Source organism: Rattus norvegicus, chromosome 18 (genome assembly GCF_021556685.1).
Source record: "Rattus norvegicus strain SHRSP/BbbUtx chromosome 18, alternate assembly SHRSP_T2T, whole genome shotgun sequence".
NCBI lineage: Eukaryota > Metazoa > Chordata > Mammalia > Rodentia > Muridae > Rattus > Rattus norvegicus.
In genome coordinates, this window is record NC_141551.1 from 51895271 (window position 1) to 51921743 (window position 26473).

Consider the following 26473-nt stretch of genomic DNA (forward strand, 5'->3'; position numbering starts at 1 on the left):
GAAATAAAATCACAATTACTATGTGCCTGTCGAGTTTGCTGGTGAATACCCATGGAGTTTCAGCAGACGATCAGAGTGCACTGAGAGACAGAGCGACAATCTACCTGCTAGGTGACACCTCATTAGATCCGGTCCCTCTGTCTCTAAATAAAAACGACAGCAACTTACCATTTCTGAGCAGTCTCCTGCAAGCAGTCTTCCTCTTGGCTCTCTCCCTAGAGCTAATCCAAGCATCGCAATAACTTTATTGTGATAAAGAGAAGCTACTGTCCAGAGAGGAAGTTGGGGAACAGGCATGCAAACACTAAGAGAAGAGTTAGGCTCAAAAACATCTGTAGTGCCCTCTTTCATGAAGAAGCAGAACTGGGCTAAAGTATGTAGCCCTCCTAAAGTAAGGGACTAATTAAAGGCTGGTATATAGAGTCAAATGTACTACACTACCAGGACAGCGAGAGAAGATACACAGGGGGTAAGGAAATATTTACAAAGCATGAATATGTTGATGGTCTAGTATTATGAATTCTTACTATTCAAGAGTGAAAAGATAGCACACTTGAAAATAAGCATTGCAAGTCAGGCACACCTACCATCCCAGCACTCAGGAGGCAGAGGCAGGCAGATCTGTAAGTTCAAGGCCAGCCTGGTCTACAGAGCAAGTTCCAGGACAGCCAGGACTGCACAGAGAAACCCTGTCTCAAGGAGTGGGGGAGGGGGAACAGCAAAGGAAAAGCCAGAGAGATGGCTTAGCAGTTGAGAATGGCGTGCTATGTTTCCAGGAGACCTGAGTCCTGTTTCCAATGCCCATGCTGCGTGACTGACAACTGCTTATAACTCCAGCGCTTGGGAATTTTATAGCCTTTTCTGGCCCCCATGGGCATGCACACATATGTGGCAGGCACACACACACATACACACACACACACACAAAATAATAAAAAGAAGTCTTTTTTAAAAGTGAGCAAAACATTAAAGAGATATTTCACCAAACAAAACATATGAGTACATAATAAAGTGAAATATTGCACTAAAAAATCTCTTGTCACTAAGACATAAAAACTAATACCACAGTGGTATCATGTCATGTCCACTGGCATGGCTATACATGAAAGGGCAGGTACTAACATGCAGGGTCGGGCACAGAGAGAAATTGGGGTCCTCTATTGTTGTTGAGAATGTACAACCGTACAACCTCTTTGAACGAAGCAGGTTGACACGTTCTTCAGAAAGCCGGACATAGAGTTATGACATGATTCCTCAAACTTACACATGTCCACGGGGAAACCTGCTTCTGTTATCCATCATTTAAATCTCCTCAGCAAAGCTGGAAGGAAACCTGCACCAATGACACGGCTGACACCGGCACAGATACATTATTACAAATACCCGTCATATAACAGTCAAGTAAAATTGACTACCAATGGGATTGGGATATCATTTGACCTTAGTAAAGAGTGAAATACTACCGAACACTACAACATAGATGGAAAAGGCTGGTTACAAAAGACCACAGGATTCCACTTAAATAAAATGCCCCAACGTAGGGAAATCTGTAATGGCAGAAAGCAGACAGTCTTCCTAGGGTATAGGACTGATGACTAATAGATATGGAGTTTGGGTTTCTGGAGTTTTGAGTTTTGGGTTTCTGCTTTTGATTTTGTTTGTGGAGAGAAGGCACACGCTAGGGTAAGGTACTGGTGATACTTGAACAATTTTGTTTAGTGATATAATAACCATAGAAACGTACACTTTACTTTCTAATATTTTTCTTATATTCATGTGTATATTTCTGTATGTGCATGTGAGGGTCTGGCACAAGTATGTGGGTGCCTGTGGGGGTGGGGCGGTGAGAAAAAGGTGTTGGATTCCCTGGACCTAAGTTAGAGGTATAGCTGTTAGATGCTTGGCATGGGTGTTAGGGGAAAAAAACGTTTATCTTCTAGAAGAACAGCAAGCGTTCTTAACCACTAAGCCAGTATCCAGCCACAAAGTGCACACTTTAAAAGGGTGAACTTTGTAGCATATGAAATATATCCCCGTGAAGCCAAGACAGCCTTAAAAGCATCCCTGCTTTTGAAAGTACATTTGACACAAATACAAAATACATAATTTTATTTTCATAACTAATACATTGATTCATTTTCAAAGTGATTGACATTTGTTACCTTAAACTAAATGTTCTGATTAAAAAAGAAATTTGACACTGAAAATTTCAAAAACATAGCTGGTGGCGATGACACACACCTTCAGTCCCAGTGCTCAGGATGGAGTCAGAGGCCGGAGGACCTCTGTAAGTTCAAAGCCAGCAAGTTCCGGGATAGGCAGGGCTACACAGAGAAACAAAGTTTAAACATTGTCAGCGCCTAACAACTCAGAGAGAAGTAGCCCAGCCCTGGCACTCTGACTAGTCTTCGTTTCTTATTGGCACAATGAGATGTCCGTCACAGGATGCTTAACCTATCAGAAGCCCTCGGTTAGTTTCACTCTCACTGCCTCACCTTCTTTTTCTTGAATTGTGTGAAATCTCCATCTCCAAGTGACCCATATCTAGTAAACCAGTCACAGCCAGCTGAGCGTTACCTAAAGACCTCTTGGAGTAGAAACAGAGTAAAATGAAGAATCTAAGGTTCTAATCTGCATACAGCATGTTGTATGTTACAGAACCTACTTGCATTTCTTGAGCCCTTTGGTTCCACCCCTCAACTAACCTTTGAAATACCTGTTCAAACAAAAAGTAACAATCCACACTATTAATAAACCAGGACTTATGTGACCTGGGACATTCTCAGCAGATATCCCCTAGGTTTCCATGGCAGAGTCACACATTTTACAATACAATGCATGAAAAGAAGAATGAAGACTAGCAATGGAGAAAGTCCCGACCAAGAACTCCTTTGTCCACACTGAAGTTTACCATCAAATATTCAGTAAAGCAGAGACAATGAGACATTTATCCTCAGACTAGAGACAAAAAGAGATTAACAATTTAGTATAAGTTGTTTTAGTTCGTCTGTTACTTTACTAATGGTACACACTTTTTTAAAAGCCATTTTTGACCAAAGACAGTTGGAGCTTTAAAAAATGCTAAAATTGAAAGGGAACTTCCGTACATTGAAATATTCAATGAACTTCTTCAATCTACACAAGCAGGTAACTTAGCACCAAGATCAATGTTTAGAACACTTTTCAGAAGCAGGAGAGATGGCTCAGCCATTATAGGCTAGGCTCACAATCAAAAATGTAAGAATATTTCCAGAACTTATCTAAGAGCTCCTCACCAACCCTTAAGCCAAGCCTACTCTTCATCCTTTGAAATCGATAAAATGGCACAGATGGAAAATGAGAAACTAAAGTGTCCCTAGCTGATCTCGCTGCCTTTCTGGTCTGTGCTATGATTTCCTCATAGCAGAGCTGATCCCGTGGACACTTAGTAGTCCTTAGATAGCCAAGACTCTAAGAAATGGATTCCCTGAGCGATTAAACTAAAAGCCAGAGCTCGGGGCTTAGGAGAAGGAGCCTTCAAATCCTTTCTCCCTAGAGCAAAACAGTTCAGGAAACATCTGAAGGAAGCGGACTGTTTGCAATATGATGTGCCTCAGTGAGCCATAAAACGTACTTGCTCTGTGTTTAACAAAGTCAAGAGAGGTAACAAGACTGAATTTGTCAGGCCCATGCTTCCGATTGGATTGGGAGCTTCCAACTCCATACTTAAGGGCATTCCCTGGCTTCCTGTGAGTGAAGCCTGATCTTGGGCTAGCCCAGCAATGGGATAACTGAATACATTTGTTCTCACCTCCACTTGCTGCCAACTTTCAAGTCATTTAATAGATGTTGGAAATACAGCGACTGACGGACGGAGAGCAGCCCCTGGCCAGAGAGGCAGACTGGTTAACAGGATGCCCACGTAAAACAGCTGGTATGGCCACCACTGAGGGTTAAAGGTGGGTGGAGGACCACACGCCCATAACCTGAATCTGGTCACCTGAAAGGCATTTGTAGGTTTGAGGCCAGCTTATACTACAGAATAAGGCAGAGTCACTCTTTAGGAAATGAAATGGAACTGTGTTGTAAGATGGCCAGATATAGGAGTGTATCAGGATTGTCCCCAGCAAATCAGAGCTGCCATAAATCTTCATAAGAGTTAATTAATTAAGTTAATTATTATTAAGTTAATTAATTGATTGTTAATTAAGTTAATACTGATAACTAAGTTAATACTGATTAACTCTAATTCAAATAACGCTTTTACTTGGTTGAGCTTAAGCTTTTGTGTTAAGAACCATCTTTTCTTATCTGTGGAGCAAGAAGACTTATTAGAGAGCAGAGCAGAGATTTAACACGTTAAATATGTGTAAACATCTAACCTGAGGACATGGCCTTAACTTCTGACATGAATAAATCAACCTGAATATGATTGACTACTGAGAGGATGGCATGGGTCGCCTCTCATGTAGCCTCCTCCATCATGTTGACATTAATCCCCTCTGTACTTTGGGTTAGCTTTAAATACTATTGATGAGCTAAGGGACAGCCACATTCCTGACTTGTTAAAAGCAGTTCTTTGATCCATAATGTAATAATGACAGTTAATAGTTACAAGCAATCTGACGCTTAGTGTGTGTCCGGCACACTGTTCACAACACAGTGATCTTTTTAAAATTCCTTAATGGTTCTAAGGAAGTAAATGTGGCTGCTAGTCCCAGTCCCAGGGGCCCCACAAATGAGGAAAGTGAGACTTAGGATAAGTAAGTCATCCATCCAAGGCAGTAGAATTTATGTAGAGTCTCAGTCAGCCTGACTTTTATTCTATCCCTGGTCCGGGCTCTGACTGCCACAACTCTTAGCTGCTCCTGCCGGAGTTCAGCTGTGTGAGCTGTTTACTGAAAGGACACCACAAACAATCGCTGCCCCACCCCCAACCTCCTGAACATCCGAGGGCAAAAATAAACAAACACTATGGCACCATCTGGGATAAGAGAGAAGCCAAGATGATACCAGCAGCCGCCATCAGATCTCCACTGCAGATCTGCTCTACACTCTTATAGCACTAAGCATCCCAAGGACTCTCCTCGTGATCCACATCTTGGTAGACAGACTATTGCCTATCAGCTGATATGGAATAAGATTAGTTCTTAGCTAATTTATTTGGTTACAGTATAAAAAAATTACATTTAAATTCTGATTTTAATTCATCTATGACCTTAACACACAGAGAAACGCACTGATTGCATCTGGATTGTTTGTTTTTGTTTTTGTTTTTGTTTTTGTTTTAAGTAAAAACTACTTCAAAGCGCAGAGCCTTGCTAAAAGAAGACAAAGGCCCCATCTTCTCAGATGAGAGGATTGTAATAATTACCCTCAGGAAACTCGAATTGTTTTGCAATTGGTTCACACAAAAATCACGTCATCTCCCCTCCACGGTGCTTAGATTGAGTTGAAGCAGCAAGGAGGCTGTTGCTCTAGCCAGCGCTACCCTTAAGGCAGCGAGGACAGTTCCATTCTGCGCTCCATTAATAGACTCACATTCCAACACAAAGCACAGGGCTTGGACTGAAGCCCAGTTCTCCTGACTTCCAGAGGAGGACCAGTTCTAAAACATTATGCAGATGTGGTGGAGGGGAGGTTGCTCCTGTGACCCACAGCAGGAGAATAGGAATGACTGGACCGCACCTCCCCTTCTGCCGCCCCCCCCTTCTCCCTCCACTCTTTGACACCATGACAGTTCTTAGTACCAAGCATTTAGTTATGAAACCAGTCTATGGATACATGCTTGGTAAATGTCTGTCTGTGGACATACTCTCCCACGAAATTGTAAATTCACTTACAGCAAGCATGCTACCTGTTTGTGTATATAGCTCTGTCACCCAGAATATGACCTGGCCCATAAAGTGATTATCCCCATCCTCCCCCCAAAAAAAACTGTTGGAAGGAAGGAAACAAAGAAGGAAGAGAGGGGGGAAAGAGAGGAGACTGGGCACAATTTCCCTCAAACGAGGGGCCTATTTTTAAGACTGAGCCAAAACCCAAAGGAAATCTGTAGCTAACTGACAAGAGAACAGAGGTTTTCTATTTCTCAACTACCCTTCTGTCAGGCTTCTGCATCTTTCTGCTGGGCTAACTTAATTCCTGTGAACTAGCATTTCAAGACAAGTAGTCAAGCACAGCTGAGAGAATGGGGAGAGGAGAGAACCCCACAAGGATTTGTCACAAAGAACGATGAAGGTATAAAGAGGGAATGAGTAAAGTCTGAGCAAGCCATAAAACGTACGTGATAGAAGTAACAAAGTCTGATTCTAGAGATAATTAAATGATCGCTGCTCCAGGACAAGATGTCAAGCGCTGCACAGGAGAAAGGGAGAACCCTGCAGGCCCATGACTGAAGGCACCATGACAAGACAAGGACAAGAAGAGGTGATGTGGGTGTTTCTAGACTCCACAACTCTGCCTTGTATCTCTGTGCTATAAACAGTGACCTGTGGGCTAGGGCATCTGCAAGTCTTGGACTCTCCTGTTACGTTGAAGGGATATGTGTCCTCGACTAGCAGAGAAGTGAGACATAGAATGAGCCCGTGCTTTTCTTTTTAAGTTGTGAGGAGAAATTCTCTATTATATATTTCTTTTTCATTCAATCCTTTCCCCACTGTGAAGTGGGGGAAAAAATACCAGCGTTCAAATTTCGTAGGTCAGTGAGAATTCTATTCTAAGGAGTGTGGTTAGGCATTAGTGGTTATAAAGGGCTACTCAATGAGTCATTCACTTGACAAATACTTATTGAGCATCTCCCATGAACCAACACTTTCGGATACAGTGGTGAATGCAGCAAATAGGGTCCTTGTTTGGGGGGAGGGTTGTCTGTTTTTGAGGGTGAGAAATGGTGGGAAAAAGACAGACAGAAAACTCATTACATGTATGAGACATCAGCTGTCTCCCTCCCTAGAGCAGGGACACAAGAGAGGTGCAGCCTTTTGCTATGTCTAGAATGTGCCGAGCTCAACAGCCAGTCTGTAGTGATTTAAATATGCTTGGCCCAAGGAATGGCATCATTTGGGGGGTATGGCCTTGTTGGAGGAAGTGTGTCACTGTGGGGGGTGGGCTTTTGGACCTCCTACCTGCCTGGAAGTAAGTCTTCTGGTTCCCATTGGAACAAGATGTAGAACTCTTAGCTCCTCCTGCACCATGCCAGTCTGGACACTGCCGTGATTTCTGCCTTGATGATGATGTTCTGAACCTCTGAATCTGTAAGTTATCCCCAATTAAAGGTTGTCCTTTATAAGAGTTTCCTCGGTCATGGTGTCTGTTCACAGCAATGGAAACTTTAACTAAGACACTGTCTTTGGGTTTCTACCTCTTCCCTTCTGTTGGCTCTCTTTGCATCCAGATCTTCATGGACTTCCTCTGTCTTGTCCTTTAAAACTCAGCTGAGCCATCACCTCTGGGTGGGGCTTTCTTGATCATCCTATGTAAACATGTCTCCCCCACATCTACTCTTCTCTGTTTCGTTGTCCTCGTATTTCTTACGCATTGAACTGATACAGTGCCTTTTTCTTTGATTCTCTTCTTCATTGAGAAATGGTGCCTCTCAGATACAGTGGTCCCTCAGCATCCTTCAAGGACAGTTTCTAACATCAAAAGCCAATGAAGCTTAAGCCCTGAACAAAAACTGGTATAAAAGCTGCACTTAACCTCTAGTTATTTACTCTCTAACACTATCATGGAAATTCTGTGTAAATAATTGTCATATGAGTGAGGAACATCTCCATACATGTTCAGTGTAGTCAACACCACTGTAGGTACATCTACATTCTGACCTACAATTAGCTACACCTGAGGCTACAGAATATGTGAATACAGAGGACTGGTTGTACTTATCAAATTTTGGTTTCTACATCTAGAACATAGGACTGATAACAAGTCGGGTTTTATCCTTTTGCTCACTTTCAAATCTCATATGTTTAAAACAGTGCTGTTAGAAATGTCTGTTAACTCACAGGCCCAGCGAGAAAGTTCTGAGGGCTACTCTGTGGCAGCTGGTCTTTAATGACTTTCCCTGGTAACCCGGCTCCTGGTATTTATATCCTGAATCTAGGTCAGTCTGCAGCTCACCTTTAATGAATACAATCCAACATACCTAAAGTTGCATAACAATAGGATGTAGATGCAACCTTGTTTTGCAGGACATATGGTCCCAACAAGTCAAAAACAAAACAAAACGGGGCTGGGGACTTAGCTCAGCGGTAGAGCGCTTGCCTAGGAAGCGCAAGGCCCTGGGTTCGGTCCCCAGCTCCGAAAAAAAAGAACCAAAAAAAAAAAAAAAAAACAAAACAAAACAAAGCAACAACAAAAACCCAAGTATACCAAGATCTCAATGTTATATGTAAGGAAGCCACAGCTCGCCCACTCAGTAGAATATCACATGGGGAAACCGGAATGTCCTGCTGGCCCTCAGCCCAGTTGGCCTGTCCAACTAAAGAGCCAGTTCTTCCAATGAAAATGCATCTTGCATATCAAGCTTGATGAGTCTTCTAATGATTCCATCCATGGGCTCCATGTTACTGTACCCAAAAGAGTGGTACACATCTATCTGAGTATAGTCAACTCATAGAACTATAAGAGATAATAATAAATTACTCTTGGAACCCCTACAGTTTCAGATGATTAGTTATAAAACAACTGGAATCTTCTAATTACTGAGACCATTTCCGGTTGCTCATATACATGTGTGCTTAGGGCTGGTCACTTGGGATTAGATAACCTATGAAGGCAATTATCCCTGCAGAAGACTGACTCTCCCTCTCTTATTGTCTGCAGCTCTTCATCTATGCATGGGAAATTTCTTCCATCCACATTGACATATTGTGGTGGCTTAAATAGGAATAGCCCCCATAGACTAATAAATCATAATGCTTGGTCACCAGAGAGTGGCACTCTTAGAAGGTATGGTCTTGTTGGAGTAGGTGTGGCTTTGTTGGAGGACATATGTCACTGGAGGTGGGCTTTGAGGTTTCAGATGCTCAGGACAGGCCCAATGTATCTCTTTCCTGATGACCTTGAATCCAGATGTAAAACTCTCAGCTCCTTCTCCAGGACCATGTCTGCCTACACTGCCGCTACACTTTCCACCATCATAATGGGTCAAACCTCGGAACCTACAGGCCAGCCCCAATGAAATGTTTTCCCTTATAATAGTTGCCATGGCCATGGTGTCCCTTCACAGCAACAAAATCACTGACTAAGACACGTGTCAGCTCAGTTATCGTTGTGCAAGATTTGTTCAGGCAATTATATTGTAGAGATTTAATAGGGGCAGCTTTCCTGTCATGCATGCAGGAGACATCCTAGTCCTCTGATACCTACAATCTTTCTTCTTCCTCTTCCACAACATTCCCTGAACCACAGATGCAGGGGTTGCATGGTAGGCATGACAGTTTGGGTTGGGTACCCTGGGGTCAGTTATTCTCTGCATTTGGACAAGTTGTTTCTACACATATTGTATTCACACTTGTGAGTCCCTGCTGGGACACTCCAACATAGCATTTATCCTTTGCCATCGACAATGTGTTTGGCATTATTCGGCCTTCTATAATCCTACAAGACACCCCCGCCCCAAAGACTAATAAATTGGGTCTTCATCTTCTAGGGAGCACTGTTTTGTTGTTGTTGTTTCTGTTATTATTGTTGGGCCACTAACCTCCCTGAAGATCAGACTCGTCTTTTAATAGTGATGGAGGTTTGATCTTTAAGTTTTGTTTAGTGTGTGGTAGGCAACAGTTTCCCATTTCCCTCCAGTAAGAATGAAGACAAAGTACAAATATGTGAGACAGATCCCAGAAAAGAATGTAACTGACGCAGAAGTGACTACACCAACGGAGTGTTAAGAAATTGGCACTGAACAAGTGACGGAGTGGGTGCCTGGTACTGTTAACTGGGCCGACAACCTATGACTATCTAGGTCATAAGCCCTTGGGGAAAACCTAATACGACTACTGTTCTAGACGGGCATAGTAACAACCTTCCCCCAAGTTCTTGTCTTTATACCCATAGATAAGTGTGTCTCTCAATCCTCGACAGAGAAACTTCTTTTTGCAATAGAGGACAACCAATACCAAGGCCCGAAAACCAGTCACCATACCGAGGATACGAGACTATGGAGTGCTGGGGTTGGGGATTAAGCTCAGTGGTAGAGTGCTTGCCTAGCAAGCGCAAGGCCCTGTGTTCGGTCCCCAGCTCTGAAAAAAAAGAGAGAGAAAGAAAGAAAGAAAGAAAGAAAGAAAGAAAGAAAGAAAGAAAGAGAGAGAAAAAAGAAAAAAGAAAAGAGACTATGGAGTGCTCAGTTCCGAATAGGACATCTATATTACATCCCTTTCCCCTAGGGCTCAGGGATCACAGTGGCAGAAAGATTGTAAGAGTCAGAGTAGTGGGCCAGCAGCAAAACGGTATTGGATTGACATGATGGGGCGGTTGCACACATGAATTCACATCACCTGGGACTGCATGTATGAGATTTGTACAAGATCAAGCCAGAGAAAATCCCAGCACGGACCAGGGAAGGAACAGGGACGATGTCCTGTGTGTAGATGAGTTATTGGCAAGTGATGGTTGTTGGGGAAAGATTAGTTTCCTTTAGGGATGCATCCCCTGAGAGGCTACCCATGCTCCACCCCTGGCTCTACACCCATGCACACGAGCAACATTAAATAGACTGATAGGGTTTTTAAACACACACACACACACACACACACACACACACACATTTTGTTGGAAAGGAACAGTGGAGAGGGATAGGAGAAGAGCTACAGGGGGTGGAATGAGAATGAATTTAGTCAAAACATTAGGCATTTTCTTAGTTAGGGTTTTACTGCTGTGAATAGACACTATGGCCAAAGCAACTCCTATAAGGACAACATTTAATTGGGGCTGGTTTATAGGTTCAGTCCATTATCATCAAAGTGGGAGCATAGCAGCATCCAGGCAGGCATGGTGCAAGAGGAGCTGAGAGTTCTACATCTTCATCTGAAGGCTGCTAGCAGAATACTGACTTCCAGGCAGCTAGGATGGGGGTCTTAAAGCCCACCCATAGAGACACACCTACTCCAATAGGGCCATACCTTCTAATAGTGCCATTCCCTGGGCCAAGCATATACAAACTATCACAGGCATGTATGAAATGCTCAATATATATCTACACCCACCTAAATATGCATTAGAAAATAAGAAAAGAAGTTAGCAAGACCTAAGACCTTCTTTAGAAGAACTAAGTTCAAATACCAGGTCCTCCCATTGCTAGACCTAAGGGCCTGGATTCCACCAGAAAGCCAGTGTGGATGACCTTAAATGCCTTCCACATCACATGCCGTGGTCAATAACATTTACTGTTTAGAAGATGGGCATGTCTTTTAAAATATGAGGTGGACTTTAATTTATTGTTTATGTAGTATGCTAGCTTCTCATTACTATAGCAAAATAACCAAGATAATCAACTTACAGAAAAGGAAAGATGAATCTTGGCTCACAGTATTGAAGATTTCAGTTCACAATCAGTTGTACTGGTCACTCGTTATTTTGGAAGTTGTGAAGAGGCAATGTAGTGTGGTTGGGGAGTACGCCAGAGAAAGCTACTTACCTTCTGGTAGCTGGAAAACAAAAGAAAGAAATTAGAAAGAGCCAGGTCATGATATTTTGAGACTACACCCCATCCCAGGGACCTAATTTCATCCTGTTAGGTCCCATGCCTAAGGATTTACCCCCTCTCCGATCCTACCATGAGCTGGGCGATGTGCTTTTAACATATGGGCTCCGGGAACACTCATCTAAGCCATAGCATATGGCATCATTCTTTCTTTCATTCTTGAGGAGAACTGAAAGAAGGGACAAGGTGTACTTCAGTTGATACAGTGATTGCCTGTCATGCACAAAGCTCTGGAGTCCAGTTTTCTACATCACACCCAAGCCGGATGTGGTAAGAGTTCAAGGCTAGCTGGGTCTAGATCCTGCCTTTAAAAACAAAAAGTAATTTAAATTCTTCAGAACTTAAAGAACATTGAAATGAGAAAGATTTTGCCTGGCCTCTTCTGTTCTCATGGGACCCGGTGTGTGCTGGTGGTTTTGAACTACCTACCCTCTGGCCCAAGGATTTTATACCTCTCTGCCCTTTCCTCTCAACACAGATAGTAAATGTGGTTGTTTCATCTCTAGGTAGAAAGCTCAAGTGGTTCAGTGTCCCAGTATACACTATTATCTGCATTGGGAAATAATGGTTCAAAAAGCATTCTTTTGTTTTGATTTTATTGTATTTCATTTCTTTCTTTCTTTTTTATTTTTAAGGAAGAAAGGGGTTTATTTATTTGGCTTACACTTCCATATCACTGTTGATCATTGAAGGAAGTTAGGACAGGAACTTAAACAGGGCAGGAACTTGGAGGCAGGAGCTGATGCAGAGGCCATGGAGGGATGCTGCTTACTGGCTTGCTCCCCGTGACTTGCTCAGCTGGCTTTCTTATAGAACCCAAGACCACCAGCCCAAAGCGGGCACTACCCTGCGTCTTGTTATTTTTAAAGCTCTACAGTAGGTACTTCCAAGGTCTACAATATACTCTTCTACTGTAAAGAGTGTATCTACCAGACTTTCCTATTTAATATAAAGTGTTCAAGAGTGACTAGCCTCCAGTAATATTTCTGAACTTTGATTCTTACAACTTTCCTTTAAGCCTGAGAAGGATGCTCTCCAGTGTTACTGCACAGCTTTTTTCTTAACTCTGGCAAAGTCTTCCCAACCCCCGCCCCTTCTGATAACTAACTGAAACTGAAAACAGCAATGGGCTGATAAGTGTTTCTGGGATAGTTTGATCATGTATACTGGGCATGGGTAAGTTATTACAGAGTCTCCAGTTTTCCTCTTGAAAACTCACAGGCATCTTCTGAAATGTATCACCAGCCCTCGAGTGGCCTCGCCAGCCTACAGAATCAGCTAATGCGCAGTCACACTGACTAATAAATGTACACCCTGCTACATACTATGAATTAGGTAACCATCTGGTTACATACCGCAACCACATCTCTACTCCAATTTCCAAACTCATTCTTTGAACTCTGCCCTTGGGCTTATGACAGATGTGCAGTATATCTGACCAATCTAAATAAACGTCAACATTTGACCAATATTCTAAAGGACTTGACGCATCTACCTCCCAATAAATAAATAAAACATACATACATACATGAGGAGTTCAGATTTTCTACCAAAGTTTTTCAGTAACTGGAAAAGCTATGGTTAGAATTCTTCTTTGATATTAGAAAATAATTTAGCTTTCCCGAAAGCTAGCTTTCCTGAAAGAAGGAAAGTAATGAGTTTCTTATCAGCGAAAAGTCAGAGCAAAGTCAAAAACACATCTTAAGCCATATCTTCTGTCTCTCTACTATTGCTTGACTGAGGCTATGTTTTATATACTGTGCTTGATTTTATTGTACAGTAATTCAATGAGAACCCTTATTCATTGGTCACGGTGGGGGTGCAAATTAATAAAGCCATTGTGGAAATCAGTTTGGAGATTTCTCAAAAAAATTTAGAAGTAGGACTACCACATGATCACAATTGCTCTCCTGGGGACATGTTCAGATAGTGCCTTACCTATACCTTACCTCAGAGACATTTGCATCTCCTGATAATTGCTGCCTTATTTGCTGTAGCAAAGAATTGGAATCAACCTCATTGTCCATTAATGGATTAATGAATCATAAAAATAATATATAGGGTTGGGGATTTAGCTCAGCGGTAGAGCGCTTGCCTAGCATGCACAAGGCCCTGGGTTCGGTCCCCAGCTCCGGAAAAAATAATAATATATATATGTATACACACACACCATTCAGTTCTAAAGTAAAATGAAGTTTAAAAATGGTAGAAAAATGGATGACGTTAGAATGTACAAAATTAAGCAAAGACATACAATCTCAGAAAAAAAGAAACTACACGTTCTCTCTCATCTGTGGGATTAAGGGAATAATATTGGTGAGTGTGTAAACAAATGTACATATGGATACAGTATAACAGGAAAAGAGAACAAGGAAGTCTGCGTTAGGAGATGGAGAAAGACTGAGTGCAGGAGGAAGGACACAAAGAAGAGGGAGTTGAGTGTCTTCTAGCTCTGTCGGGAGTCTCTTGGTTTTGGTGGCAGATAAGAGCATAAAACATATTGCACACTGAACGGGTAAAGTGGAATGTGGAGTTTCCGAGCTACTGTTCCAAATGCCAATTCTTTGTTCAAGACAGGATCCCTGGCTGGCCTGGAACTTGCTCTGTAGACCAGGCTGGCCCGGAACTCAGCTCTGTCTGCTTCTGCCTCCTGAGCGCTGGGATTAAGGGCATGCTCCACTAACCCCCAGCCAGCATGCCAGTTCTATCTGAAGAGATGCTTACTGAGTTGTATAGATTTTGGCTCTGATTACTTTTTGTGTGTGCTGTTATATATTTGCAATTCTTATAATAGAGTTTAAACGATTAGAAAAGACAATCGCTGGAAGAAAAAAACAAATTAGCTGTTTGGTGATGTAATTAAAAACTTAGCAAGTAAAATAACGCAGGTTATTTACTCCTTCTGGTACTTTACTGCTATGACCTTCCCCGGTTCTGCCTCACTTACAGAAGTTCTAGTCAGAGATACTGAAGAATGAATATTTTAGCGCCCTTTAACTCAGCTGAGCTAACTACCCTGAATACTCACCGAACTCCTGCAACAAAACAGCCTGATCATGGTTTTGCATAAAGTTAAACGCAGAGCACCACGTGACCGAGCAAGTCTACTTTTAGATAAGCAACCAAAGGAATGGAAGCAGGGAGTTGAACAGACTTGGACACCGGTTCATAGCAGCAGCATTCATAACAGCGGGAGAGGGGTGCGCCCCCAAAATGTCATCCATGGATAAATAAAAATACAACCTCTACTATGGGAGATGTATACGTGGTAATGGATTATTATTCAGCCGAACCACACCCCGCCAAAATTGCTAAGGAAGTTTCGATGATTGTTTCACTGCCTCTCCCGTCTCTTTCCCACTGAAGAACTAGAAGGAATCAGCTAGGTGAATACTTTTTCCCTTTGTTCCTACCTGACAAACTGAGGGGCTCTTATTGTTAGCACCGAGAGGAGGCGGTCTTCAGTGAGTCAAGACTCTGTGTGCCAGATTTTGGCGAGGAAGTGGACCGGCCCGTAGGGCACTGTTGTGAGCCCTCACCACTCAGTGCGCGCCACTTCCTGCACTGCAGCCCGCTGCTACCCCTTGCTTACTCCCCCATCCCACCCCCTCCCCTATTACCCACTGGGTTGAAAAGAAAGAGAGAGGGGACCTAGAACAGCAGGCGGCTACAGTGTTGTGTCTTGTTAGGCAAATGTTTCAACTGCTTGGCCAATTAGCGTCCTCTCCCAGAAAGACGAGTTCAACAGGTTTCCATTTGCTCCTCCTCTGTCTCCTGGGTTGGGGAAAAAGGCTGTCACTTTGCTTCGACCCTCCCCTTCCCTCCCTCTGGGCTCTCCCAGCCCAGCTCGGACCAATCGCACTGGCTCCAACGTGTCCATGTTGGCGGCCCGGGAGCTCAGCTGCCTGGATGCGCAGCGTTAGGGTGCAGGAGAACAGGGAGCCGGGAGCCCCGAATAGGGAGCCGAGTCCTGGGGTACTCCCGGGACGCGGCCCTGATGACTGAGCTCCAGCAAGAGGTGGAGGACGCCAAGCCAGCCAAAGTGCTCACCAAGAGAGAAGGCAAAGTTGGCCCGGCCCAGTAAGTGACCTCTGCTGGACGGACGCTACGCGCCCAGACCGAATTGTTAGCCTGTGTTCTGATGGGAAAGGCTTTCTGAACTTCTGTAGAAACAGCCCTTATACATATCTTAATCATATTCGTTCTCTCTCTCTCTCTCTCTCTCTCTCTCTCTCTCTCTCTCTCTCTCTCTCCCCTCCCTCCCTCTTCCCTCTTTCTCTCTCTCTTTCTCTGTCTGTCTGTGCCTGTGTCCGTCTGTCCCTCCCTCTCTCCCTTCGTCTTCAGCTCTTTCTTTCCCGCTCTCCCTTCCTGTCTCCTCCCTTCCTCTCCTCACTGAAGAATGCATTGTCTATCCTGAAATCCGGTGGTGATGAGAATTATTGGATCTGAAATTATAGTTGATGTTTTCTAATTCCCAAGGAGATTTAGAGAAACTCCTCCAATCTTGGAGTCATGTCAAAAGTCCGTGCTAAACTTTGCTTCAGTGCTTCTATTTCTGAATGACATCTGGGGAAATCCAGGCGTCTTTGGTTATTGGATGTCATCTCCTGATTGCTTTCGCAATAATGTGTATTTTATTTGATTCAGAGCTCGTGGTTGGTTCTCCTCACTGTTTCTACTTATGAGAGGAGTTGGAAACAAGTGTGCTTTATCTTTCCCTCAAAGTCTGTGCCCTTACACACACACACATAACACCACCACCACCGCCGCCGCCGCCATTTACAGTGTTGTGGAGAAACACTGAGATATATACTAAGACAAACACTTTATACATGGCTGTGTCTGTCCTCTTAAAGCATTTATGTGTCTATTAGATTTTCCCATTATCTGACCTATAAACTCTTCAAACAGAAAACAAATTTTCCCATCACCAGGACTTACTCCTATAAGGAAACTCTCTTCTTTCTTGTGCTACTCTGAGCACCCACTTAATAGCCCAGAGGTGTAGTTTTTAAACAATTGTTATTCTTGTTCTTCTTTTTTAAAAGAAAAAAATCTTTGACTAATTGCTGATTTGCTCTGTCCACGTCACTGAAACATTAACCCATGGCACAATCACTACCTAAATAAGCCTGGTTTTCTTTCATGGTATTAAGTTGTTAGAGAGCCTACAATGTTTTATTGATACTCCTCTCAGTGGCAATTTCTAATAGTAAAGGCTCAGTCTCTATTACCATTGTTCCATTTTGTTATTGTTTTGCTTGTGGGTCACTGCTTTGTTTCACATGAGGGTTGCATACAAGACTCCAGACTCTAGATTACATTTCTCAACCTATGGGTCATCACTCATTTAGGGGTCCAAGGACCCTTTCATAGAGGTGGCCTAAAACAATGAAAAAACAGATATTTACATTCTGATTCTTAACTATAACTAAATTATAGTTATGAAGTAGCAACACAATAATTTTGTGGTTGGGTTCACCCCAACCTGAGGAACTGTATTAAAGGCTCTCAGCACTAGGAAGGGTGAGAACCACTGTCAGTTGAGTTTACATGAAAAGGTGGGAAAAAGATACTTGTCAGTTGCTTTGATCCGTGCTTTCAAGGCTGTGGCCATACTCTCTCCTGGGTCTCTGGCCCTCTGACAGCTCTTTGCCGTCCAGTGTCTGGCATCTTAAGCTAATGTTCTTCGTCGTTTACTTGGTCTTACCCAAAGGTCGAGAAGTGGTGTATTTCCCACTCGTTATAAGGAAGGGAAAGTGTTGCCAGAAGTAAAACTCCCATAAAAACATTTTTTTCTTACCCCCGAATAAAATCCAACTGTATAACAATAATTCAGATCTATGACCGGGTATGATGGCACACGCCTTCAATCCTAGCAGTTGAGAGGCAGAAGCAGGACACTCTTTATGAGTTTAAGGCCAATCTCATCTACATAACAAGTTTCAGGACAACCAGGGTTACATAGAAAGACCCTGGCTCAAAAGACAAAAACATTTAAGAAAAAGATGGCCTTTTAAATAATACCACTTTCCTTTGCTCTTCGTCTACTTTCTACATATTTTATTTCTCTGAAGAAGACTCAGCATGGTTAGTCTTTTTACTGTGTTATAGACAGTGTCTGTGACTGCAGCTCTGAGGGTCAGAAGCAGGACTAGACAACCAGGGTCTTGAAACTCCTACTCTGAGACCCAAGTAATCTACTTCCAGTTATAGAAAGAAGGATGACTCAAGTCTACCCAACAGCTGTCAAGCTTTGGAATCCTTGTGTCCTATTGATACAAGTTTTGTTCCTTCAAAGCTTGACATAAGGGAGAGATACTGACGCCCATAGCTCTGATACATTTCATTTGGAATCATCCATTTCACAAATTGGTTTCAGTTCAACAAATACTGCAGTACCTACTTGTACAATCCTAGTGATCAGTTCAAGGAGAAATGTGTTTCTGCATCTGTCCTTCAGGAACTTGAAAGAACTGTGGGATGGCCTAGGCACAAATGTGGCCATTGCCACATTAAACGGACAAGATACCATACAAAGTTTCATCTCTAACCGATCCCTGTAGCTACGATATATGCCTACTGCCGTCTTTGGTAAACTGTTGCAAAATTTGCTAACTTATTTTTCCCTACAAGGTAGAATTGTCTAAGCCTTCCATCTACATTTTCTTTTGAGCTCTTTGACCCTTGCTCTGGTGTCAGGATAAGAGGTACCTAAAGAGGGAATGCTGTTGTGAGTGTACCAGCGTGAGAATGTCATGTGGAAAGCTTTTAGCTTGCCAGATGTTTATGCTTACAAACATAAGGGTTTGTGGGTTTCCAGGTATCTCAGTAAACATGGATGGGAAGTATTAGAATGGGACCGTAGGGGTTGGGGATTTAGCTTAGTGGTAGAGCGTTTGCCTAGCAAGCGCAAGGCCCTGGGTTCGGTCCCCAGCTCCGGAAAAAAAAAGAAAAAAGAAAAAAAGAAAAAAAAATTAGAATGGGACCGTAACTGCAGCCACCAGAACCAGCCCCCCTCTTAATAATAGTTGGCATTGTTAAGAATGCTTGCTATGTGAGAGGGAAGATGCTCAAAACTTCACATTCCCTTGCACATAGGGGGAGACAGGCAACATTGTATCTCCACTGTACAAATAAAAGCATTGAAGCTCTGAGAGGCTGAGAAGGATTAATACAAAAGCAGCTCAGATTCAAGCCAGTATCTCGAGAGAGATAAACACCGGATGGTGATTTGTCCCTGGTCCTTGCTCCAGAATTTATACACCAGAGTATCTCTTCATAGCCTACTCTAAAACACAGAGTCTTCTGCCAGGGTTTGAGGTCCCTCTAATTCTGGACACACACAGACCGTCTCAACCTCCTTTTCTAGTACTAGTCACCACTTTTAGTGAGCCAGTCATACCAGCAGGCCCGTATTAAAGAGGTAACATGTAGCACTCCCATGTTCATCCCAGAATTATTCACATAGCAAAGCTATAGAATGAGTCTTTACCCATTAGTGAATAAAGAGATGAAGAAAATATAATCGGTCTGCATAGTAGAGAATGTGGTATGGGGGTGTCATTTGACATCAAGGGGAGAAGGAAGTCCTGAGATTTAGGACATGAATAAACCAAGAAGACATTAGGTGAAGTGAAATAAATGAAGCTTGGAATGACAAATACTGCCTGACGTCACAGGAGCAGGATGATAGTTTGCCTGAGTATGAAGTGGGAAGGAGTGGGAGTGCTCAGACCTCAGAGTTTCAGGGCTGACAGGATGGCTCAGAGCGTCAGTCAGCTGACAAGCTGGGTTTGATTCCTGAGTCCCACGTAGCAGAACAAGATGACTGACTTCCAGAAGTTGCCCTCTGGCCTCCATACATGTGTGTGGGGCACACACCACACCACGGCACACACCACACCACACCACACACACACACACACACACACACACACACACACACACACACACACTGAGTGTAACTTGTAATAAAGAGGTTTCAAATAGATGACAAGAATACATGTGAGATGTGTTAGGTAGAAGAGTAACTAAAGGGACTAAAATAATTATATATTTCAAAGCAGGACAGTATCAAATGTCTCATCCTTAAAAAATGTTAGGTGAGATGTTAAATGTTAGTTTGATTTACTCATTCCATGTTTTAAATGTGTTTATATGCAATATATGCCCATAAATATATGTAATGATAATTAATTAGTCATTTTAAAATATTGACTAAGGGGCTGGAGAGATGGCTTATTGGTTAAGAGCACTGACTGCTCTTCCAGAGGTCCTGAGTTCAATTCCCAGCAACCACATGGTGGCTCACAACCATATGTAATGGGGTCCAATGCCCTCTTCTGGTGTGTCTGAAGACACTACAGTGTATTCGTATGCATAAAATAAATAAATAAATCTTTAAAATATTGATTAAGGAGGCTGGAGAGATCTCTCAGTGGTTAAGAGCACTGACTTGCAGAGAATGCAGGTTTGGTTCCCAGCACCTGCATGGTACCTCACAACCATAACTCCAGTCCCAAGAAGTCTGATGGACGCCCTCTTCTGGTCTCCACAGGCACCTTACGCACACACAGTACAATTGCATACATGCAAACAAGACACTCAAACTCATAAAATAAATACTTTTAAACTATTAATTAAACACTAGAGGTAATGTTAGCTGAGCAAAAGGCTACGTGAATAGCCTCTTTGAAGCCCAGCTAGAAATAATACTAGAGAAATTAAATTGTAAAAATATTCTTGTAAAACCAAAAGAAGAACTCATATGAAGAAGAAATAGGAGTTGAGTTATCTCCGTCTGGCTCCCTCTCCTCACCTCTGCTTCTTATTTATTTACTTTTCTCTTCTCTTTTATCTCTAGAAATTAACTCAAAATTTTCTTCACTTACAACTTTGGGCTTTCAGAGGCCAAAAGAGGACCTCGGACTCCCTAAAAATGGAGTTACAGATGGTTGTGAAATACGTGTGTGTGTGTGTGTGTGTGTGTGTGTGTGTGTGTGTGTGTGTGTGTGTGTGTGTATGTGAGAGAGAGAGAGAGAGAGAGAGAGAGAGAGAGAGAGAGAGAGATGGAAACCTTCAGGAGTTTCTCTGGGTCCTGGATCAACAAATCGTGAGACTTGACATTGGGCTTTACCCTCTGGGCTACCTCATGAACCTGTTAACCTTTTGAAAGCTACCTAAGATAATACTTGGGTGTGGCTCATTAGTGTCAAGGTAAACAGTGAGGAAGTAGCCTGGAACTGGAAACAAGAGAAGAAAGGCAGCCCCTAACCAAGTTACCCTTAGTTCTTTCATGCCTGTTCTTGACTTTTGAGAGTTCCCACTCAGTGCAAGAACCTATTATCTCTAACCCTTCTGCCCACATACATGTGCATTTTGTGTGTCTGTCTGTGTGAGTGCGTTCATCTCCAGCAAATTCGACACCCCAGTCCAGTTGCTAGTATAAGCATCGGAGTCAGAGTTAAACATTATAGTATATTTAAAAAAGTACAAAAGTGTGCTCCAGTACAGCCATTCAGTGGTGGAGACATGGGAATGATAAAGATACAAGTGTTCTGGTTTGAAATGTTTGAAAATATCCATAATGAGCCAAACCAGCTCTATGGCCGGATTAGTATAGCAAGAAATTGCAGGTCTATCCAGATGGTGCAGAAGGTGCTTAGGGACTCAGGCGCCAGGGAACCAGGGCTGGGATATGGGACTTCCTACCTCCGGGAGCCTGGCTTTTTACACTGTGGGGCACAATGGACATACGGAACAAATTACTGAATATGGGATTCGAAAACAATTGGCAACAGTCACAGGTTTCTGAAAGAAATGGCCAGAGTTATTTCAAAATCAAACACGTAATGAACCTGAGGTGTTCCTCGCTGTGTTACAGTGTGGGTTTCTCTGCCGCCCTCGTTCTGAACACAGAGCGCACATACTTTGTAGTGTTACGTGTTGTTCTCACCGCACCATGCCAACGAACACTGCCTGGAACGCCAGCTCAGATCCGAGACTGGTATTGCTACGAAGTGTGGTGTTTCCGCTGCGTGAAGTTTTTGCTCTTAAAGTAACACAATGGTTCGATTATGAAAAGCAGAGACTTTTTAATATTTTCCTATCATTGTTGCCTGGCATGTATCACATCAATGCATCTTTGAATTGTAATGTTAGAATACTTGATTTTTAAATTGCTGACTTGATTCTCACTGAAAAGAAAAGCATATATTAACAAACTGGAGAGATGGCCCAGGTATCAAGAGCGCTGGCTGCGCTGTTGGAGGCCTGGTGTTCAGATTCCCCGCACACATACGGAAGCTTCAGTTCCAGGAGGAACTGACGCCCTCTTCTGGCCTCTAAGGGCAATGCATGTTAAGCAAAATTCGGTTCAGGATTAAAGAGCGTTTCCAACAATGTCTGAAATGTTCCCAAACATACTTCTGCTGAATTTATGCCAGGGAACATTCTCCGCATTGATGATTACTAAGTCAAAATGTCTATCAACTCTGAAAGATGTTCCTCGACTTGTAGTATTTATGTCAAATATTCAATAAGAATTTAATTCTTTATATTAAAACAGTGGAGCACAATCATCATTAAGAAATAGTAAAATTATAACAAAACTGTCTTAAATACGTTTCCTTATGCTTTATGATCAATAACTTTTATTTGTAGGCCTGTTTTACATGCTTGTATACCCTGGTTTGCATTTCTTGCTGGGGGAAGGGTGTGAGGACAAAGAATTGTTACTTCAATTGGGATCAGAGCCTATTGATTGATAGAGCTGACAAGCCAGACTCAGCCAGCCCTCCTCAGTAAGCCAGGCTGAGAGTGAAAAGCCAAGAAAGGGAGATGTGCCACCATGGGAAGAGAGATAAAGGACCCCAGCTCTCCTCCAAGTGCAGGAGGTTCAGAGCTCTGCATAACTAAGCTATCTGGGTCAAAGGGGACCCTATTCATCACTGACCCCTGAGGGCTCGCAGTTGTCTCCTGCGTGCTGATCTGAAAACTGAACATCTTTCTGGGAGACAAGGTCCCCTCATGTCTGCCCTGGGGCTCAGAAACCTGCCAGCCCGAGATTCCAAGGAAATTCCATCGCTTTTCGCTCAGTTTTAATAGTCTGTCAGCCAAAGTGAGGGTGAGTGAGTTTGTATCACAGCTTCTTTCTGTCGGGATTGTCGGGATCTTGAACAAGGGACATTAAGAAGCCCAATTCCACAATCCACAAAGGGCTGAGTCTCGGTGAGTCACCTGTGTTCTATCAACTCACTTTAAAGTGGAGATCGTAAGTGCACTTGGCCTAGGGCTGATGTTGCTCAGTGGTTCAGAAACTGTAGCTCTGTTGGTCATTGCCAAGGGTCCGGAATATACGATGAGGAGAGGTTGGAAGAAAGATGTAACACAGAGTAAGTAAATTGTCAGAAATCAGAAGGTTTAAATTCTCCCAGGAGCATACAACTATCTCTGTTCTGTGGCCCTGAGGAGTCTTTGAAGGTTTTTGGTTTCCCATTTTCTATGCAGAAATGCACCTGTGCCCCATTCGGGACACCCAACTTCTTTCAATAGTAACGATTGGTTTTTATGACACCCGTCACCCTGTGCTCTTACCCAGGACACCTGGTCCTCACACCCCTGATTCCTGGCATTGAGCCTTCCTCTCGTGAATCCAAGTTTTCTGCTCGTCTTAAATCCAATGGAAGGTGCTCCGATGCCTTTCTGATTGATCCGTTTGCATAACCTCAGGCATATCCTACTTCTTCTAATAGGATAAAGCAAATGTTTTTAGTCGACTGTCATGCCAGGTCAGAATCAAGAATGTTGAATTTCAAATGGACGTAACAGTCTTGTGTTGTGCCTTGGTAGGAGTTCATTGTGAGAAGCGGACCGTCGGGCGACTCCACCTTGGGGGAAACATCAGAGACTGTACTTGTACCAGACTGCTGTACACTAAGGCCACTTGGTTGTTCTTGTAATGGTCTAATCTGTTACCCCTTGGGGCCTTGGCGAAGGAGACAGTAAGAGATTCAATTCAGCACAAGAGAAAGTGATGCAATCTAGGGACTTGCTGAACACAGAAAATGTAACCTGTCATCTTGACAGTAATCTTTTTTTAATAGAGAGTAAATTTGGAGAGAACAAAGAGCATAACAGTAAATATTTTTTAAACTTTGTTTTCATTATCAAATAGTATGTACCTTATAATAGTATTGCTCTGTCTTTATACAGTTGGCCCTAAATTAATTTCTTTGCACCGACATCATCACCATAAACATATAGCGTATCACAATACCATGTTATAATGCTGTGGTGTTGTAGAATTATTTTAATTATTCGGTAGGAATTATTTTAATTCATTATAACATTTCCCTCCTTTTCCCATTCTCATGTTGGGTGTGTGTTGTGCATATTTTTGAGTGTGTGAACGCTGGTGAGTGGGTGCACACTCACATGGGTGCCCCAAGCATTTGGAGGTTCAAAGTTGATGTCTGGAATCAACCTCACCAATCATTCTTGCGTCTTATCTAACAGGCAGGTCTCTGTGAAACCCAGAGCTCACTGATATTGCTAGTCTTCTAGGCAGACTGCTCCAAGGAGCCTGTCTCTGCCCTCCAAGGCTGGAGTTACAGGCTGGCCACCGTGCTTTCCCAGCATTTCCGTGCGTTCTAAGGATCTGAACTCCAGACCTTGTGTTTGAGCGCAAGTGCTATAACCGAGACATCTCCAGAACCCTCCAGATCCTTCATAGTCTTACAGGCCACTGCACTATACATACAGTATTTCATGGACCAAAACACTTTTATGTGGCATATGACCAGATAAAAGTCTTTCACTGTCTGAAGAGCAGAGCTTAGTAAGTGGCAGGCATTACTCTCCTATCACACTGTTTCCGAGTTTTTTGCAGCATAGTTATTTACCTACAGTGACTGCACTGTCCAAAACCAGCAGACCGCAACTGCGTCATGCTCTTAGCTAGTGGATGTTCTGAGCTCAGTGGGAGGAGAGGCTCCCAGCCGAGCAGTCCAGACTTCAGTTCATTCTCTTTCGTTTGGTGTTTGTTTTTGAGACAGAGTCTCTCTAATAACCTTGGGTGTCTTGGAACTCCCTCTGTAGACCAGGCTAGCCCAGCTCACAGAGATCTGCCTGCACTCTGTCCTGACAGAAGAGAAGGGAGTATGTTTCTGTTGCTGCTTTACTTTATGACGCACACATCAATTATGCATAAATCCCCTATTTGAACTCCCATAGTTGGAGCCAGGCATAATGGCATACGCCTTTAATCCCAGCACTCCAGAGGAACAGCCAGTCAGATATCTGTGACTTCAAGGCCAGCCTGGTTTATGTAGCAAGTTCCAGGACAGCCAGGGCTACCTAATGAGTTCCTATCTCAACAAAATAAATAAATCCCTTAGTTTGCTTCTTCGTGCAACAATCTGGAATCTTTCTGTAGAGGGCTGTGACTGGTTTGTTTGGAAGGCATGTGAATATCATCTGTTTTAAAACAGACACCAACGGAACCCAAGAACTTGACCAAGAATGCTGCAGCTTCCCAAAATCTTTTGAAATTCCCTCTTGCAGTGTTACTTTCCAAGCCTGATTGAATAGCCACAGGGTTGCCAAGTCCTTTACTTTTGAGAGTGAATTTGAGTTTTGGAAACAGCCTAAAGTTGTTTGAAGCCAATTTTGGTGAATAAAGTGACAAGAACCGTTTAAATACCTTTAAACTTTTCTGTAAGTAAGAGCAAATGCAAGCAGTGACTACAAAAATAGCAAGAGAGTTTCTGGCAACACTCAACAATTTCTGCATATCCAGATCTAGAATTACTGCTTACTGTCCTCCTGAAAACAGTAAATTTTTATGATTGCTACTCAGTCCTAAAATGGTTTTCATTGCTTTGGCAATACTCTGATAAGTGCTGATAGAGCCTTAGCATCATTTCTAGGAGCTTGGTGATGTATCCATTTGTCCCGGATCCATTGTACTTGCCCTAAAGGTCATGAGAACCTTTGTGGTGATTTGAATAAAAAGTGGTCCCCTTAGGCTTCTAGGGAGTGGCACTGTTAGGAGGTGTGGTCTTATTGGGAAAAATGTGCCACTGGGCGTGGGCTTTGAGGTCTCAGATGCTCAAGCCAAGCCCAGTGTTGTTCTCTCTTTCTGGTGTATGTCCGTCCTGATGTAGATCTTTCAGCTCCTTCTCTAGCACCATGTCTGCCTGCATGCCGCCATGTTTCCCGCCATGGTGCTAGTGGACTAAACCTCTGAACCTATAAGCCAGCCCCAATCAAATGTTTGCCTTTATAAGAGTCGCTGTGGTCATGGCGTCTCTGCACAGCAATGAAACCCAAGTAGGGTGACCTGAGTTCAGATAACCGCACTCACATGGACACCAAGTGTCGCAGAGGAGACCTGGGATGCCGGTGTTGGGGAGGGAGAGACAGAGTCTCTGGAACCGGCCAGTTGCTGGGCTCCGGGCTCAGGGAGGTGGCTCAGCATCTAAGAGCACCTTCTTCTCTAGCAGAGGCCCTGTGTTCAGTTCCCAGCACCCACAACTATCTGCAACTCTAATTTCCAGGGATCCTGAACCTTCTAACCTCTGTGGGTGCCAGGCAGGCATATGGTGCACAGACATACCAGCAGGCAAAACACACTCACACAGGAAATAAATGACCAGAATAATAATATAATCCGGGAGAGAGAGAGAGAGAGAGAGAGAGAGAGAGAGAGAGAGAGAGAGGTGAGATGTGTGCACTCACAAGCACATGTACATATTATAGCACTTGTGGATGTCAGAGGAAAATTTG

General features: G+C 43.1%; 1 protein-coding gene and 1 long non-coding RNA gene across 4 annotated transcripts in view; one reads left to right on the plus strand and one right to left on the minus strand.

Annotated features, from left to right (window-relative positions):
- Gramd2b (GRAM domain containing 2B) overlaps positions 1 to 26473 on the plus strand; it is a 98208-nt gene that overhangs the window by 15473 nt on the left and 56262 nt on the right. For 2 of the 3 annotated variants that reach the window (NM_001437467.1, NM_001437469.1), the window contains exon 1: positions 15553 to 15763. In NM_001437467.1, the coding sequence (NP_001424396.1) occupies positions 15681 to 15763 (83 nt within the window). In that variant the 5' untranslated portion in view covers positions 15553 to 15680. 3 annotated transcript variants of the gene reach the window in all.
- Positions 2094 to 10226, minus strand: LOC147999802 (uncharacterized). The gene is made up of 3 exons (XR_015642977.1): positions 8326 to 10226; positions 7107 to 8212; positions 2094 to 2324 (listed from the first exon to the last, which is right to left on the minus strand). It is a non-coding gene; the product is annotated as an uncharacterized LOC147999802 (long non-coding RNA).